Raw genomic sequence first — 20,392 nt, 5'->3', positions numbered from 1 at the left:
CATGTATTCAGTATGATTACTGAATTTAAAAAAATCAAAATGATGTTGTAAATTCATATAAAAAAAGCGACACTAAAACAACCAAATTTCTTGAATGCTCATAAATAGTATTTAAAAAATTATATGATGCAACATCATTGATCTATTTACTGATTGGCAAAACACAGAATTTTTTTTACACTTGATGATGAACCTCTTTTCTTTTTTTATTTATAGAATGAAATTTTCCATCATTTTTATTGAACTTGCTCATCATGTAAGAGAAATAATTTTTAAAAACATTCTCTCATTCAAAAATTTTGTAGTGATTAGAAAAAGTTTTAATGCTTACTGCCAAGGCTCCCGGTTGCTGTGCATGTATGTTGTACAAAATTAAAACAGTCATTTCATTTGCTTATTATATTAATATTTTACAAAATAGTGACTAACCCTTCCTACCATTTTAACTTGGGGTAAGAATGTTCAGATTTTATCCGGTGAGCACTACTTTCTCATTGAAGAGTAGTGAAAGAAACCAGCTTTTCTTGCTGAAATAAAAAAAAATTGAAGTAAAGAAAAAGCATCTCACAAACGGCTAAATTGTAATGATAAAAGATAAATTCTAATGATTGTAAGATGAGTGTTAGTTATTCAACTGATAAAAATTAAAAGCGTTGAATTTTGTAATTCATCAGTAAAGCTAATTATTGAAAACATGTTTTTCAATAGTTAGCCTTTAAACAATTTTTTTAATAGAAACTTTTATTACTCTATATTTATTACTTTTGAGAGCATGTTTCTATATAAAATAAGCTTACTTATCTCTTAGTAGTATAGTATCCAATCTAACTGAACCTTTCTACATATAAAATAATAATTACTCTAGATTTATAATTTTTTTTTCTCATTTTGCCTATTATACAGGCCATTGAAAGTGTTAGCACCACAAAGGGTTTAAAGCATTGTCAGAAATCTAATATACTGCTTGCTTTAATTTTCAGAGTCTTACAACATTCTATGGATTCCACATATGAAAATGAAGGTCCTCTTCCCAGGTTTCGTGTAGAGATGGCTATATTTTACATAGTGTTTTTCATTGTATTCCCGTTTTTCTTTGTCAACATATTTGTGGCCTTAATTATTATCACTTTTCAAGAGCAAGGGGAGAAAGAGCTGGAGGAAGGTGATTTAGACAAGAACCAAGTAAGTCTTCGTTATAGGATAGAACGTTTAAAAAAAAGCCGAAAATCATAGCAATAATCTTCTTTTAAAAGTACTTAGAGCCTGAAAACTTGCATAATTGCTTAAAGGAATTTCAGCAGTATAATCTTTCTCTTAGATCAGTGGTACTTTATTTTTGGTGATATTCTAAGTAACAATCTTAAGTTTCGTTTAAAAAAATAGTTTGCAGTTATTTAGATTTGAAAACAATATTAAGAATCATCAGTTGCTTGTTGAATTTTTTTTTCTCAAAAGGACCAATAATGGCAAAACAATGAATTTAATTGTTTAAAGCTGTTTTGAGACATTATCAAATGCAATTTTTTTTTAACAAGACTACATATATGATTTAAATTATACTTACATAGCATCTTGAGGAAAAATCTCTATGGAAGAAAACGTTTAGAAATCTACACTTATTTGTGTATAAACAATTAAGTATTATATTAATATTATTGTACTATAATTAATAATACCTTGTATGATTAATTATGTAGTGTAACTAATACTTATGTATGGAGTCTTTTAGATTCATGTTACGATAAAAATCCGAAGACTGGTAAATCTTGGGTTTTAATTGAAAAACTTAGCTTTTGCCAAAATGGCTTGAAAAAAGTCTGAAGTATGCTTTAATAGATTCCATTGTGGTCTTTTACCAAGCCCCTTTTAAATCCTAGGTTTTACCAATAAAGCCTAAAATTTGCCAAATTTCTAGCTTTTGTAGTAGCGCATACACAAAGGTGTTATTATAACTTGAAAAATATTGCCTTTTTTTAATTTTGCCTATTAAGGTTTTGATTAGCACAACATGTAGGTAGTAAATTTATTTCAGTAAGTCAAAACTCTAAAATTTAAAACCTTCTTATTTAGGAAAGTATTGAATATGTATATCCATGCTTTAGTGTTAATATATTTTCTTATTAGAAGCATATTTCTTGAAAATTTTTAGCCTTTTGCCTCTCACCACATAAGAAATATTTGCAGGAGACACATTTATTTTGACTTACAATAAAGCACTGATCATCTAAACCAGTTTTAACAAAGGTAGATCCAGATAGTGAAAAATCTGGATAATTGAAAAATATTTCTTTTAAATTACTGCCCTTCACACTTTTTTCAGATTTAGGAGAGGCAAATGTGGTAAAGAATAGTCAGCATGTTGCAAATCATATGTATAAAAGTTCAATTTTTAATTTTATTTCTTATTAAGTAGGTTCAAATTTAAAAATAGAAATTATTACATTTACAAATACAGCAATTTTCCAATTCCTTTAAAAAAAAATCTGGAGATAAGGATTGATTTTTTTGTGAGAAAAAATGTTTTATAAAAAAGGGGGGAAAGCATGTGGTTCTTTACTCATTGTGTTAATTCAAAAATTTGGTTAATATTGGTAATGTTAATTTGGTAATGTGTTCATAAAAGCAGCCCTGAATGCTGTTAGAACATTTTCACGACACTCTTCATGGGTTAACGTCCTGCAGTGGACTGATCGTAAAGACACGGTTGCCAGTAGAACACCGAAGTCAAGCATCACTGGCTGCGGTCGGTAAGCGGGTGGGTGACCACTTTTATCAGCCTGTGTAGGGACCGAGGGTGCGCGGTATCGGTCCTCGTTAAGCTATTCTACTGTAGGAGCCATCCCCTTTGCAGAGGATCAAAATCACGATGACATGTCTTTGGATCATCCTCAGGGATGTTTTCTAGACCGTCACCAGTATCTCATTATGCAGCTCTAGTGTGACGTAAATGAAGTACCTACCTTTATAATTTAACCTTCACAGAAAATACACTTTTCTTAAATATTTTTTTTTTTACCATTTTCCATATAGTTAAAATTTTACATACAGCTAGAACACTTAATCTTGTCCTTGTTATATCTCAATTGATCCTCCTTGAATTGATTTTATCTCTTCATTTTGTTACTACAACAAATTCTATAATCAGTACTAAGACTATTGTGTCTCTTACTAATTATAATAGTTGTTATAGTAACAAAACAATTTTATCTGTCTGTTATTTATACATATCATTTGTGCTCTCAAACAATGTTGATCTAATATTAGTTTTTTAAATATTTTTGTATATATATTTTCTTTCTTAGAAATCGTGTATTGATTTTGCGATCCACGCAAAACCTTTAGAGAGATATATGCCACCCAATAAGTCTGGTGTAAAGTATCGTATTTGGCTGATGGTAGATTCAACCATTTTTGAATATTTCATCATGTTACTCATTGTGTGCAATACTCTTTTACTGATGATGAAGGTAAGAGAGGAATTCACTTGACATTTTTTTTTTCAGTTGCAGTTTCCCGCAACATGTTTTAAAAACCACTGCAATTTTTATGTTTATCAATAGTCTTATTTATTATTCATTGTTATGAATATTTATTATATATTGTTATGAATATTTATTATATATATATATTATAAAAATAACTGTAATTATGCAGTATGATAACTGCTGTATAATACTATCATTTCTTAGTAATAAATTTATAATGAATAAAAATTAGTAATAACTTTTTAATTATTCTGAGGTATAGATAAAACTACTTGAATTGTTTATATCATATATAGGTTATTTTCAAAGTTTGACCTTTTTTAAAAACTGCTAATTAACTAATCCCTTTCTATTAAATTTTATACATTTTTCTGAAGTTTGAAATTAATTAAAATATTTATTATTTCTTTTGTTTAAAGGAATGTTTTATTATCGCATAAGTATTAAAATAGCATAACCTACAGATCTGTATCAAATTATTTTTTGTGCAGATTGCAAATACTCTAATAATTTTTTTTTATTGTTATTTTTTTAGCATTTTACATTATTTATAACTTTTACTTGGTTGAAAATTTAAATCCGCTTCATTTATTTAAATAAAGATCTATAAATAAATATTTTTTCCTTCAAAATATGTATACTTTATTATTGTTAAATATATATATATATATATATTTAGTTTAGTTATTTATGTGATAATTTTGATATTTTTTACCCCATATAAACACATTTTCATAGTTTATATACATAGATTACATTGTTATTACAAATATTAAATTATAAAAATGTAGTGTATATTTGTATAATCTTTAATAAAATTTACCATTTGTTTTATCACTTAAAATATCAATATTTAACATACTTTTATTTACATAATATTCCATTATTACTCTTATTATGTTATAATTAAATATGATCAAAAGTATTTGTGTTTCCTATTTATAGTTTCATATAGTTTTATCATGTGCATTAGCTATTACCATTTAGGATGCATTAGCTGTTACCATTTAAGAAAGCACATCAGTATCAGCAAAAAAATATCAGTTGATGTCAATTTTAATCTGAAAATGTGTTTGCTGCTTAATGTTGTTTTGATGTGCAGTTATGAATAAAACTTAGTGATTTAGCAGTTAATACAGGAAAATTATTAACATTATCCACTTGAACTAATTTATTTTACAAGTGTTTGTACAGTTACGTTAGTATAATGAACATTATTTTTGATAAACTGCAGCGGAATTAATTTAAAAATTATCAATAATAAAAAAAAAAATTTACTATACTGAATGTATATAAAGAAAATATTTTTTTTGCATTCTTTTTAACTATTCTAAATTATGTTATGAAATAAATCTTAGTGTAACTATCTGATAATTTTAAAAAAATTATGTTTACGAATTCTAATTTAGTCATCTACTTTAAAATCCATTGCCTCATTGAAATATAAGTAAAGCTATTGCCAATTAAAACATAGGATAAGTAAAGTTGCCAACATACAATTCTTTTATTCCATAAAATGCAAAAATAGGTTTTTCTATAATTTTATTTATTAATTTTAAAACTAATTCTATGGATATTAAGTAACAATTCTCAAGCTAGTAGTTCTATTTGTAGCTATAACATTTTTGTGTATTCCTTTTTTTTTCTTCCTAACCCCATTGCCTGCATTTTATAAGCAAAAGTTAACTTGGAAATTTTTTGCATATCATTCGTATTATATTAAAATACAATGAGGTTTATTAATTAATTATCATTCTTTTTTGTTGCTAAGTATTAAAAATGATGGTAAAAGCAAATGCAATTGTAACTCCTTATCTTAGTGAATAAATTTTAAGACTATGAAGGTTTGAAAATATAACTAGAGGTTTTACATATATAATTTAAAATAATTTTATTCATCTTTGTTCATAACTGAGCACTTTCAAAATAACATATTGCTACTTTTATTTTGTTTCTAGTTATATTATCAAACCTTTCACCGATAATTTTAGTTTTGTTCATTTATAACATGTAAATTGCAACTTATTTTCACGCATGACTATGAGGTATGTGAATGTTTATTAAAATTAAATATTCTGTACTGCATTGATCTTTGATGTTAGAGAATTTTAAATTAGATATTTATGAAAAGTAAAATTTGGGTGCATGCTATCATATTTACTATGTGGTGTTGATACAGCATATGTTATTTAATTTCACAGTCATTTCAATCTTAATGCTTATTTCTAGTTTGTTCCCCTTCTAAGTTCTTGATTATACCAATCAAATAATAACACTCTGTAATAGTTATATTCGATATGTATCATTAAAATAGGTTACTCAATTCTCTTCAATATGCAGTTTCGAAAACAGTTGGTAATATAATAAAGGTGGGACTAAAAATTTGAATCTCATAAAAGTGCTGATGAACTGAGAAAAAAAATTATGTTTTTTATTCTAAAATCATTTTGCATATACAGGGTGTCCTGTAAAAGCTTCAATAAACTTTTAGAGAAGGTAAAAATAACCATAAGAATTGAATAGGAATCCATGTCTGGAAATGTCATCTAAGGCTTTCCTATTGTGAACTATTTCTTCATGTGCGTCTGAATAGGTTCTTTGTTTTTTCTAAATTATCTTAATTTATGCTTGTTTTCTTTATATAATTACTGTCAAAATTTCCATTAAAATAAGTTCAGTTTTAACTATTTTATTGTAATTTGGGGATTAACCGGGCAATCTCGCTAAATAATTAAATTACAATAAAACAGCTATTTCTGAGTCTATTTTAATGTGATTTATGCAGATATCTATTAAAAATATAAAACTGGCATGAAATTAAGATATTTTAAGAATAAGAAATGTTCAAAGACGTGCGACTTATACTCATAATAGGAAAGTGCCCCTAGTGGTGTCTCCAAGCATGTGTTTCTATGCAATTCTTGATCTTTATAGTGCAACCTACCTCCCCTGGAAGTTTGTCACAACATTTACAGGACACCCTGTAGTTTGTAAAAATAGCAATTTCCTTTTACTGCATACCTTTAGAAAGAGAAAATTATAAAAATGCATATATTTGACAGTTTTAAAAGTAAATTTAGAACAAACTTTTTTTCAAACTTTCACTTGAATGATGTAAAAATGATATTGTTTTGTAATTAAAAAAAATGACTGTGAAGCTGTATCAAATTTTTGCTACCAATAACTAATAGTTTATGTGCATCATTAATAGCATGATTTAATATAAATTAAAGCATGGCTGTAGTGTTTGAACCATTGTTATGCTCACATATATCAATTCACTCTTTTATCAATTAAAACTGCTATAACATGAAGCGTTGCTTGCATCTCATTGAAATCACAAATATAGCTTAAAGATCAACTGCTAGTTTAATTTGCTTTTGATAGTTATCAATACACTTTAAGTATTTGATTAAATTAAAATTAATTTTTAATGTTTTGTTAATGTAATTCTTAGATACATAATAATAATATTTTAATACTAAACTTTCAATTATATATTTGCTTGTGTTATTGTAATTTTTATTCAAAACTCAATTAATTTTACGCTTTGAATTTTGAAAGTTTTATAACAGAATTCGCTAACTCCTATGGGTAACTTATATCTATGGCTTATAAGCTCATAAATTTGTTTTTAAGTTCATCGGGAAAAATAATAATAAAAAATATTAATTTATTGATAACTTGAATTAAACTTTTCATAGGAATCTAAATAATCCTGGCAAAGTTAATTTGTACAAATACATCTCTAAAACTAGAAAAATATTTATAAGCTTTAATTACACTAGCAGATTGTTTCTACTTGCTGAATGTTTATACTATAAACGTATTTCTTTCTAAATATTCTAAAATACTATTTTATCAAATTACATTATATATTTTTCATAAACAAAATTTTTTCTTTTGTTATATTACTGTTTACTTAATGGTTTTTTATCGATATGATTTAGTATGCAAGACATTTTCATCAACAATGTGGAAATATCAAGCATTGCTTCAAATATTTATCTGGTTTATTGTCAGGATTTTTTTTAACAAATGCACAGATGTCCAAAGTCTATAGTCTTTTTCAAATTACATTACTCATTGTTGCATTCATATTTTCTCAAAAAGTTACATTGATTAAATTGAATATCTTTACCGAAAATGAGTTCATTTTAAAATCTATGATTGTAAATATTTATGAAAAATCTGAAATTAAAAATATGCCTAGTTTAAATAAAATAAAATAGTTATTGTTACTTTGAGGGGGACATTTTTTTTCTTTGTTAGTTAATGAAACACTTGTGTATATAAATAGGTAGATAGATTTTTGAAATTGATGAAAGATTTTTTGATTTAATAATATGTTTTTCTAAAACTTAAAACATATCTAAAAATATCAGTGAAAAATACTAAGAGATTGTCTTATTATTATGTTGAAAAAATCTGCACTTGTTACAATTTAAGTGCCAATAATGCTAAGCATTTGGCAAATTGAATTAACAATGAAAGCTTTAAATTTTGGACACCAATGTATTTATGGTTCGTCTTATTTTGTAGACTAGTATATTTTTGCTTATTATTGTTTCAATGGTTAGGAGTATCTTAATTTTACTCACTCATCCTTTAATTTCTCTGAAATTATAATTTTTTTAAGTTTAAAATATTCTCTCACTTTATGATATTATTTGTGCTTTGCTCATATGAACTTATTCATAAATTCAAATGAAAACAATAATCGTTTTAGGCTTGTAATTTATTTCTAAATGTACTTTATAGCCATGATTAAAATTTCAACTTTTAGAAACTTCCATTACTAGGAAACTATTGGGTCAAAATGTAACCAAGTGCATACTATTTGCAGGTCATGGTGGAGGAAATTCTGATATTCATATTAAAATAAATACAAAAAGGAAAAATTAAAAGTGTAAAGAAAAAAATTGCAAGTAGGAGGAAAGGTCAAATATAAATGGGGGCTTAAAAAGTAAAAGGTTAATTTTCACTTAAACTGTTATTTTCGTAATGTAGTTAAGTATAGCTAATATGTGCTATAATTGATATATATAACAAAATATAGCTGATATATGTGTATAAAATACATGTAATATTTATATTCTGCACAAGGAAATCAAAATCTTATTTTCATACATAGTGTTCCATGCACTAAAGAATTAGTGGATGCTTTCATGTTTTTTTCCTCTTATAACCACCTAAGCTACCTGAATATCAACCCCTTCCCCTGAGAAAAAATTTCAAAAGTCAGTCTTGTTTGTAATTAAAATGTTTTGTGAGTATATAGCCTCTATTTTATGTAAAATTGTTTGATTTTTTTTTTTTTTTTAATATTAAAATTTATCAAAATCTTTTTTTCGACTTGCTTTTTTTTTCTACACAAAAATGCGTTGCTAAGTATTACATTTAAAAAAATTATCAATATTGTAAATTTGTATGACTAACCCTATTTATTGCACTTGAACAGTTCAGTGGTAGTTTTCGGCACCAAATATTTCAATTTTAACTATGGCTATCTTGTATTACATGTTTATTTGCACAATCCATCAAGACCTTTGTTTTATTTTTATTTGTTTATTTTGTTTTTTGCTTTCAATATATTTTGTCTCTTCTTCTTAAAATGAAATTTATTTATGATTATTGTGATATTTTTGAATTCAAACTTTCTCTCCCTTTAAATGTCTTTATCTTTATTTGTGACTTACTATAGCACGACGGACAAGATCCGTTGTTTACAAAAATCTTGAAGTATATGAATATTACCTTCACTTCACTTTTCTCCCTTGAATGTTTGCTCAAGATCGTGGCATTCGGAACGAGGGTAAGGCGGGACAATCCCTTAGAATTATTCTTTAGCCCTTTGAATTAACTGCTGGCTTCCACTAACAAAATAAATCTTAAATAAACCAAAAAGTATTGTTATTTTTAATTTTGCACTTACAAAAGAGTTTTTTTTTTAGATCTATAATAGTATATTAACTCTCAAAGACAAGTGATAACGCACTTCTAAAGTGAAAGAGAAATTTTAACTAAGTATTATATCTTATTTACTTTTGATTTTGTCCAATAAAACATAGACTTTAACAGATACATTGTTCCAGTGAAAATGTAATTTTGACGTAGGGTTTGTAAATCAAAGTTGCAATTTCTTGCATAATATTATAGTCAATTTTGTTGAGTTGCAAATTAAAAGTGAATTTGTAAAAATTATATTAATTTTGAAACTATATAGTTATAATTAAATATTTTTTATGAAACTTAATTGGAATATTCTTACCTTATAAATTAAGCATAATTCATGTAGAATTTTCAAAGTAACTAAGTTTAGCAATGTAGAATGTATAAAAACATTCCCATGAATGTTTTTCAACTCCACTATTCAATATATCATATTTTGCTTAGAAGGGTTTCAGTAATAAGCAGGAACTTGCATTTATGAACTTTCCACTGTGACACAACAGTAATGGGTTTTTCAAAATTTCTATTTTCCATTGTCACAGTCGAACCTCCAATTAACTTTTATAGGTAACATTTAATAGATTTGAAGAGTAAGCACTCTACAATTAAGTGTCTCTATTATATTTTAATTTACTCTTGTTTCACTTCTTTTTTATTAAATTCCGTTTTGTTATAAATTCTGCTATATATTGAGGAAGTAAATTTGTATAGATAATTCATTGAAATGCATTTCTGTTGATGATGAGCAATATCACTCATTAATATTTATCCTTTATTAGGTGTAATAGATTAATGTTGTCAAGCATGTAAAACTGCATTATATCTAACATAAAAATAAGTTTAAAAACAAGGGAAATTAAAGTTATAGCAGTTAAATCAAATTGTAATTTACTTTAGATGTTAAGAAAAAAAATTACTTTTGTCTTCTTTAACACTTAAAATCCTCTAAAAAAACATTCAAGCATTTTATTGAACTAAAATAAAACAAATAACAAAATTTTTTCAGCTAATTTTATTATTGAAAAGATAAAATCATCGTCTAACTTGCAATCAAGCTTATTGCCACAGCAGGATTCTGCATACATTAGTTAATATAATGCTGCCATTTTTACTGCACTTCGAAAAAAAACTTATCACTTTTACAAATGCTCTAGCATCAGAGGTGAAACTTTTTCCTACTTCTGTTACACTTACGAGCTAAAGTATTAAAGTACTTATATGCATTTTATAAAATTATTTCTTTTAATAGTTTTATTGCATTTTGCATTATTTTATTAAAATGTTTTGGAAGCTTTTCATCATTCTATCTTACAACTTCAATTAGAAATTATATTTCTGACTTAATATCATAATGTATCTGTTAAAGTCTAAACTTTTTTTTTTTTTTTTTTTTTCTTTTTTTTGAGTTTATAAATGGGCATTTTTTTAAATTTCAAAATGGACATTTTTGAAACATTTGAACTTTTTATTATCAAATGAGACATTTTAATTTTTATACCTTAGTAATCAATCTAAATAATTAATGAAATAATTTGCATTGACTTTTAAATTATAATTTACAAATACATTTCCAAGATTCTTTGCTTAGTTTTATGTAGTTAAGATGATCTGATTTATTATATTGTTTACTTTTATTTTGATTCCAATATCGTTTATTAGCAATTTTAAGCTATGAGCTTTTATTTCAAAGGGATAAAGTAATAGTAGTTTTTAGATTTGTATATATTATGGTTCTTTTAAACTTGAGCGTTATATGTAATATTGGAGGTAGTTGTAGATAAAATATATGTTTTAATACTAAAGTTTGCAATTAAGTAATTGCATTCTTTATTTATTGAATCCCACCTGAACCTTTGATTAATTAAATTGCAATTTTGCTGCATGTGATAATGCATATTGGACATTGAATGATAAAATTATTCTACTATGCTGCTAGCATCTTGTTTAGCAGCATCATTAATGCATATAGAATTGTGTTATTCCTATTTATGCATCATTGTCAGCAGTGGTCGCTCAACTTCATGCTATGTACACTAGCTTGTAATGCACTATGGTTTAAAGTTTTGAATCCTTCTTAGCTTATACGCAATTGCTAATTCCATTTATGAAGAAAAAAAAATTTGATTCATGGAATTTTCTATTTTTTTATTATTTTTATAATTTAAAGTACCTTATTATACGTTGTTTCAAAATTGACTTTTTTGTTAAAGATTTTCTTCCAATGTTTTTCACTTAAGAAAATGAAAAAAGTCGCAGTTTGAATGCATTAAACTTAAAGCAAAGCATTATTTTAAATATGTATATATTTTCTGGATACAATTGTCAGAACTTTAAAAAGAACAAAAGGCATATATTTTTTAAAAAATAAAAATGGCAAGATTTTTCCAACTGAATAAAAACCATTAAAATCCATAAATAATTAATTTTTTGAATATTTTCATAAATCCAAACAATGCTGCAATTAAGTAACTGAATAAAATTTAATTCATCTACAGCTGTCATTTTAACTAAACTGTGGCTTTTTTTTATCTTGACATTTTGCACTATTTTCATAATTGTCATGTAGCCCACTGACTGGACATGAGCAACAGTCATGATTAACTGTTATAAATCTTATAACAGTTATAAAAAAGCAACTTTTTTTTAGCTTTGAAGGATTAAAACTTTAGTTACAGTGTTTTAGTATATTTATTACTAAAATTTGCATAAATGATGTTGCTGTGTGAAATAATAGGTAAAATAATATGTTATACTAGCGTTAAGTCTTGCTTTCCTGCCTCTAGTAGTTTTTCGTTCGATCCTATGCCTGACTGCATGCTGTGCATCTCTGCCCACACTAAAGCCGAGCAAGCACTCGTAATTCCGGGCACTTTTCATTTCCACTTATCAAATAAAAAGTTTAGCATGAAATATATACATATAACATTAATTGTTCTTCTCATTTCTATGAGAATGAAATGCATGATTAATTTATTTATGATGAAATTGTTGCATTTGATAACTTTATTTTGTAGAAAAGTTAATTCAAATATTTTCTAATATGAAAAAGTGCATTTTAATGTACTTAATTTGTTACTTTTTTTATTTTATCCAACTGGTTTTTAATATAGAAATAAAACCTTCCTTTTTTTTTCATCCTGAAATTATTTTTAATGGTAATAATTTGTACTCCAGTTGGAGGTATGATTTGCTGAGTTCATATAGTTGCTTGGTTTTATGTGTTTGCAGTTTTAAAACCTTGCCCCCATCCTATGTGATATTTTGTCATAATTTTGTTACTCCTGCTGCCCTGTTTTATTATTATTTCTTTTTCTTCATACACCCTTCCTGCGCCTGTAGTACCACAACGCAAGCAATTTGTACCTAGACATTTTAAGCTACCTGAACGAAGTTTTCACGTCTATGTTCCTGCTAGAGTGTATACTGAAGCTTGTGGCTTTTGGATGCAAGGTTTGGATTTCCTGTAACTTATTTAGAATAATGACATTATTGAAATTATTGCTGGCAAAATGGAAGATGAAAGCAGAGTTTTGATGTAAAATGGAATTACCAAGCTTTAGTTTTTGCAGCCTTAAATAAATGTTATTTATCACATTATGTTATTCTACATAAGGAATTATACTACAGTACAGAACCCGTTATCCGGAAATCGGAAAACCAAAAAACCGGAACAATATTTAATTAAATTTCCCGCTATTTTTTTTTAAAAAAAATTTTTTTTCCTCATAAGATTTTAGGATTTTTCTTTCTTTTCTGAAAGATGTTTACCCTAGCATCATTTTGGAAATAATCATTAGTGTATTACTTTGTTTTTTCAAGATTATTTCCAGATATATATATTTTTTTTAGTTGTGTTTAACAATAAGAAAAACGACTTTTTGTAGCCATTCAGAAAACCGGAAAAATCAGTTATCCGGAATAGCGATGGTCCCGATCGTTCCGAATAATCGGTTTCCTACTGTACTAATAAGACTACTCATTTTAAGCACTTTAAAATTAAAATTTTGCGACTAGCTGTTCTTGGCCAGGAGAACTATGCAAAGTATCTTATGCAAAGTATCTTATGCAAAGTATCTTGCCGCAAACGAAAATTTTAAAAAATGTAAGCTAGCCATGAAAATTTATGATTGTAAATTTTTCTATTGGCTATTTTTTGCAAAGTTAACAGTTAATAATTAGTGGGGCCAACAACCAGTTACGACTTTTAACTTTTGTGCAATATTTTTATAGTAAAAAATGCATTCATTTTTTTATTAGTGGTACACAGCGTTACAAACAATTTGGAAAGGGTACACAAAAGTCATAAGTTTGAGAAACACTGTTATAAACCGTTGACATGATGGTAGCAATGTAATCAGTTCACTGGAAGTAAAGACCAGTACTTCCCGAACAATCTGGTACCCGTCAATCTTAAGCTGGGGAAATCACCGGTTATAGAACCTGATAAATACAAAATTATAGCTTTGTGCCGTAACCTCTGTCCTATGACTGCCAATTTAAATTTTTGGTACTAATTTATTTCATGCTCCCATATTTAAATTGGTTTTGAGACTCAAAACAAACCTATCCTTTATTGGTTTATTTCATTAACAGCAATTTTTTTAATCATTCATAACTATACATTTGTAGCTTTATTCATTTTAAAAAATTTCTTTAATTTTTTTTTAGTCAAAAAGTTTATAAATATAAAAACAAAATATTTTGTAGCAATCATTTTTGTTAATAGAGTCAATAAACCGAGGTGATATAGATATTACTTGATTATAAAATATACAAATTTCCAATTTGTATTAAACAATTTCCAATTTGTATTAAACAAGTAAATCATTTAAGTTATTTATGCTAAGGATTTCTAAGTTTGTTTTATCAAAACTTATTTATTAATGTATTTTGTTGCTATGGATATTTTTTTAATTCCAACTCATTGCTGGTGACAAATTTTAAATTCAAATCTACAGGTATCAATAATTCAGTTTGACATCTTTGATACTTCCTTGATATAGAATGTTTACAAATTTGTTTCAGTGTGATTTAATTAAATAATGTATTTTATTACAGTGTATATTATTTATTTCCCACTTTTTGCTGATACAAATTGGTTGACGAAAAATAACCCTAAGAGAACTCGAAAAGTAAATTAAAACATTTCCACTTCAACACATTGTGAGCCAATGGAAATTAAGGCTCCATAATTTTGTGACCAACCGCATAATGGTTAGCATTGCGCCCAAGCTGCCTTTTACTAGAACCCATTGGCTGCCACATTAAACCTCAGTTCTAAGAGAACCTCATAATTGAATGAAATTAAATATACATGCACTAATGGCATTAATTTGAGATCAAAACACCAAAAAATTTAGTTTAGTCAGGAATTTTAATGTGATTTTTTTTAAAGTGAATCACAAAAAATTTTTTTATTTATAATACTCTATTAAATTAATTTATTAATAATTATAGTGATTTTTTTTGGGTGAATAAATCAAATTTATTTAACTTCTTCTGAAATTTGGATATAAGTACTAGAATCTGTACCCCTAGTGGTAACTGATTCTACTTCTCAACTATGTACTATCTGACCTTGTATCTAGAATGATAAAAGAAACATGGGTGGTAGTCTATTTCAAATAAAAATGAACTCAAAAGGAAATTTAAGTAGAAAAAAAAAATAATTTCGGTGTATTTAACTTTATATGTATATGAGTGTGTTCAACATAAAAAAATTTCTAAGTATAATTTTTAAAATTGTTGACTGATTTCTCTTTAGAAATATCTAATATAATGTAAGTATTCTTTTATGCTTAAATGAAGTAAAAATTTGTTGAAATATTAATATCTATAATTAATGTTGAATATCATTTAATTTTACTAATGTCTTGTTTGTTCGTTTTTTCCCTATCTCTTTTTTCTATGCAATTTAAAAGCATCTAAAGCATATGGAAATTTTTCCTTGTAGTTAAAGGAGGGGGGGTCATCTCCAAAACTTTTGAGCACTTTTAAAAAAAAAAAAAAAAAAAAAAAAAAAGTAGATTATCAAATCCACTTCGATTGCCGTCCATCTTATTAGTAAATAGTTTTTTAACATTCTTTATAATAAAATTTGTTATTTAATATATTTTGTTGTTCTCATATTTATTACTGTTTTTCTACTATAGCCATGCTGAGTGGTAAGGTTGACTTGTAAAATTTAGCTATCTAAACCTCCAATGTATTAATTTTTTTTTTTTTTTTTTTTTTNGTAATATTTGGACGTGGGAAGTAGAGGCGCAAGAGCGTAAGTAAACAGAATTCCTGTCAGTACATAGATGTTAAGTGAATATTTTTAACTTTAGTAGAAAAACTTTTTTCTGCCAAGAAAAAACAAATATTGCGAATAACAATATTGCGAAGCAATCATTGGGGTTGGTGAGCGGTAGCGAACAGGGGGCTTTGCCCCCTAGTGTATGTATAAAATTTCAAAGTATCACTTTTAAAATTGTTGACTGATTTCTCTTAAGAAATATCTAATATAATGTAAGTATTCTTTCATGCTTTAATGAAGTAAAAATTTGTTGAGATATCAATATCTTTAATTAATGTTGAATACCATTTAATTTTACTAATGTCTTTTTTGTTGGTTTTTTCCCTATCTCTTTTGCTATGAAATTTAAAAGCATCTTTAACTACATTCTATGTTGGAAATTTTTCCTTGTAGTTAAATGGGGGGGGGGGAATATCTTCAAATCTTTAGGGGACTTTTTTTTTTTTTGAAAAGAAAGTAGAAGATCAAATCCACTTTGATTGCAGACCATTTTATTAGTAAATAGTTTTTTAACATTCTTTATAATAAAATTTCTTATTTAATATAATTTTGTTGTTCTCATATTTATTACTGTTTTTCTACTATAGCCATGCTGAGTGGTAAGATTCACTTGTAAAATTTAGCTATCTGAACCTCCAATGTATTAAAAATTATTATTATTATTTTTATTTATTTATTTATTTTTTTTTTGCAATGATGGCATAAAAATTTATATTATACACTTCACTCAAAAATTGAACTAAAAATTACCCATTTTCTTGACATCCAATATAGTGGAAAGAAAAAAAAATTTATTGCTTTTTTTTGCCTGAAAATGCTAAGAAAGCAACTATTTTCAAGAAAAAGAGATTGTTGGGAGACTTGTCTCTACTGCTAGCTATGTTTTTTTTTAAGCATAAATTGAGTTGAAAACCTGCGCCTCCTCGGGAGCTTCTGAACACAATGACTTTTTTTTTTTAAATAAAAAATGTTTGAAATTTTGAATTGCAAATTTGCATCATCACTTTTCAATTTACACAGATTCCATTGTAAGTTTATTTTGTTTCTCGATCACCTTTTCAACGGTTATTGCTACTAAATTCAGTATGATTTTTTTTAAAAAAAGAAACAATTTTTAATACGATATTACGATGCGTGAATTTTGAATTTGAGTAATCACTTTTCACAATATATATGTATATTTGTATATAAATAAATTTTCTAAATCAATTATTGATAAAATTGAAAATTTTTTAGAAAAAGTATGTATTTTTTAATGAAAGTATTTTTATGAATGAATTCTAGTAATTAAAACTATATTCATAATTTTCTGCAAATCTGAAAATTTAGTGCTAGAACACCAACGTTTATCTAAAAATTATATTTGCCGCCAACTTGGCTAAAATGATCATGGTATATGATATTTAAGTCATTTAATTAAATTTTAGTCATATTATTGGAAAAATTTTGTACTTATTTAGGCAACTATTTTCATGCTTTAAGCTACTGAAAGCAAAACTATTTGTTCTATTTTTTCTGTGGCAACCCTGGAAGTAATGCTACAACACACAGGTACAGCCAAATGAAAGGTTATAGAATTAAACTTTACTTCTAGAATTAACCCCAGGATGATTTGGAGGTTAAATTGCCAGCTTATTAATTAATTTTATTTACAAATTAATAAAATGCAACACCGATAAATTTATGAAAAAGGAAACTGAATTTTTTAATTTTAAAACCCCTCCCAGAAAAAATATTCTTGTTGAAGCTCTGCACATAAGACTCAATAAATTAAATTGAAGTACTATCACCATACAATTGTAAAATGCAAAAATTGTTTTTAACAATACTTTAAATTTAGCATTTTGTATTATTAACTCAGTGATGAACAAGGTTTATTTTTTTGGATGACTGTTTGATAGAGACAATACTTTAACAAGATTTCCATTTTTACTTGTTCTAACCTCTGACATTTTTGCCATTGTGGAAAATTATATCTCCCTCACAAACTGCCTTATGATCCAATAATATAGAAAAACTGATTTTGCTAAGCAGGTGAAAATCTACCTTGTTATTCTTTGTGTGGATATCAAGGAATAAACAATATCGAGAAACTCCATTAAGAAAAACTACGCACTCCAAAGCATTCTTCCAGAATAATTAAGTTATATTTGAAAAAGAAAAATAATCGAAAATTTAAAATTATATTTTTGCGCCATTACAGTTACCATTTGATAGTTTCTTAAATTTATAATCTTAACATGAGCTGTGAAAATATCAAATGAAGTATACTCCTTTAGAACGATTCTAAAATTTATACAAATGATTCCATATCAGTGCTAGTTAGATATAAATAATAGAAATTTTAATATAGGTTTGAGTTTATTATTTGAAAATTAGAATATTTCTAAAAACACTTGATTTTCAATTTTGTTTCAGTTCAAAATTAATAAAAAAAAAAATTTTAGGAATTATCTACTGCACATTAAAAGTTTTTTTTTTTTTTTGTGGGCTTTATTTTTCCAGCTTTTAAAAATAGGTAATAGTCTGGGTTGGTTAGGCCTGGAGATTTTAATAATATATTTTAACCATGTCTATAGACACAACCATTGGCGTTATTAAAAAAAACTGTTAAGTGTTTCTTTATAAACATTGTTTTTATTTAATTCTTATATTTACTTTTTCATACAGCTCTGCTTTCATCTTCTATACATATTGGGAAAAGTATGAAAGAACTTTCTAATGCTATTTGATGTTTAGTAATGTTGCTTTTATTACCTTTATTGCTATTGTAATCAAGTATTTAAAATTTTAAAAATTAGAAAATAATATTGAAGAATATTTTTCTTATTCTTATATTTTTCTTAATGACGAACGGTCATGTCTCTAAAAGAGAGGTGCCAATATTTGCCCCCTTTTTTTTTACTCTAACTAAATTTAAAAGACAAAAACCGATTTAATTTTCTCCAATATGCCAGCATTTGATTAATTAGTTCTAGCGATTAAGCTTTTAAGCTGAATACAGTGACAGACCCTCCTGTAAAATATATACTCTTAGTAATTTTTTGGCGCCAACAAGAATTACTTCCAAGATTTGTATGAATAAACTATGAGCAATATGTATGATTACTCCAATCGCTCTTGTGATGTGGAGAATGCATTCATATTGTCTCTACTGGCTTAACAACTAGCTCAGCTAAATCTGGTTCATCTACAAGTATTTTGCAGTTTTCTTTTATTGAACTAAATAATCACAGTAAAATCCTTTTTCAAATTTATAAAAAATAGTTATCAATACATAAAAAATAATTTCTTAACTCAAGTCTTTATATTTTTCTTGATTAAAAGGTTTTAGAATATAAGATTACAGTTTACACAGAGTTACATATACCTCCAGCAAGTTTCACAAATGAAATGTTAGTAAATGATGCAAGGCTTCTCTTTAGTAATATTTGCAAATAATGAACTTAATTTCTTCAATTAATTTGCTTAAAACTTCCAACTATAATTGATTTTTATAACATTTCAGCTGCAAATGAAAAAATTTTCTTTTAAAAATGGAGGCATATTGAACAAACGATGTCTTCAATATCAGAATTTGAAATTTAATAAGTTAAAATAAGAAACATAATCACAAAAATTCTAATTGCAATTAAAACTATATTTATGATAGATGCTATTAAATTTTTGTTTTAAAAAATTAGAGAAACGTGATGTCTTGAGCGAGATGAATCAAGCTTATTACAATAAATAACACTGTTTAAGAAATACTATTTAAATATACAAAGTCATATTTTATCCTCATTCATTACAGTGTTCCATCTAATCCGAAAAAGAGTAAATATTTAGATATTTTGAACAACAATCATGCATTTTCTTGAATCTTTTTTAATATATATTATTTGTTTCTTTAAAAACATTATTGTTTTAAAAATTTCTATTTCCTGTCTCATAATATAAAGAAATAGTTTACGTTTTCAAATCAAAATTAAGGAAGACTGATTAGTTGGAACCAAAAAAAAATTTCATTAACTCAATTTTAAATTATAAAATAAATTATTTGACTGATCTCATTTAGGTTTACTCACTCACTGATCTACTGCGCCTATGCTATTTGGCATTTCTTAACTCTACTTCATGTTGGTACACGCATCTATTATATATATGTTGTAAACTTTTATTTAAAAAATCCTGTTGCGATAGAATTAAGCTAGTTGTAGTATCCAGTATTTTCGGCTCAGTCTATTAGTTTTTAGATCTACTATAATAAACCCATTTACCGTTAGGCTCATTAACGAATATGTTATCCATCACTTAATTTGCCTGATCTATTGTGTTCACGATGAGCCCACAGTATTGAAAGTTCATTACAATGAGCTTAATAAAATAAAAGCTTATTAAAAAGGAACTCAAACAAAAGAAATGAACTAAAATTAAAACTAATTCTAGTTCTGTATTCAAAGTGCCTGCAGAGAGCAAGAATAATTATACTAAGCTTTTGTGAATTCAAATTGATTAATTTTTTATGCATTTTCTAATTGGTGTAAAGGCAGATTTTGCATCTAATTTACGACATATGTATGGGGGGGAAAAATTAGCTTAAAGGCGTATGTACTGATTGTGATAAAACTAAACTAAAAGATATATCAGGCTGAATTGGAAATACTGGAGATTTTTA

At 26.3% G+C, this 20,392-nt stretch overlaps 1 protein-coding gene across 1 annotated transcript in view; it reads left to right on the top strand.

Annotated features, from left to right (window-relative positions):
- LOC107438207 (voltage-dependent calcium channel type A subunit alpha-1) overlaps nt 1-20,392 on the top strand; it is a 282,265-nt gene that overhangs the window by 206,679 nt on the left and 55,194 nt on the right. The window contains exons 29-32 of the mRNA XM_043038639.2: nt 981-1,182; nt 3,303-3,467; nt 9,190-9,300; nt 12,777-12,887. Coding sequence (XP_042894573.2) covers nt 981-1,182; nt 3,303-3,467; nt 9,190-9,300; nt 12,777-12,887 — 589 coding nt within the window. The remainder of the gene's footprint in view (nt 1-980; nt 1,183-3,302; nt 3,468-9,189; nt 9,301-12,776; nt 12,888-20,392) is intronic.

Source organism: Parasteatoda tepidariorum, chromosome 8, assembly GCF_043381705.1.
Source record: "Parasteatoda tepidariorum isolate YZ-2023 chromosome 8, CAS_Ptep_4.0, whole genome shotgun sequence".
In the NCBI taxonomy this organism is placed as follows: domain Eukaryota; kingdom Metazoa; phylum Arthropoda; class Arachnida; order Araneae; family Theridiidae; genus Parasteatoda; species Parasteatoda tepidariorum.
Note: the sequence above shows the minus strand (reverse complement) of the source record. Positions and strands in the feature narration are given on the sequence as shown.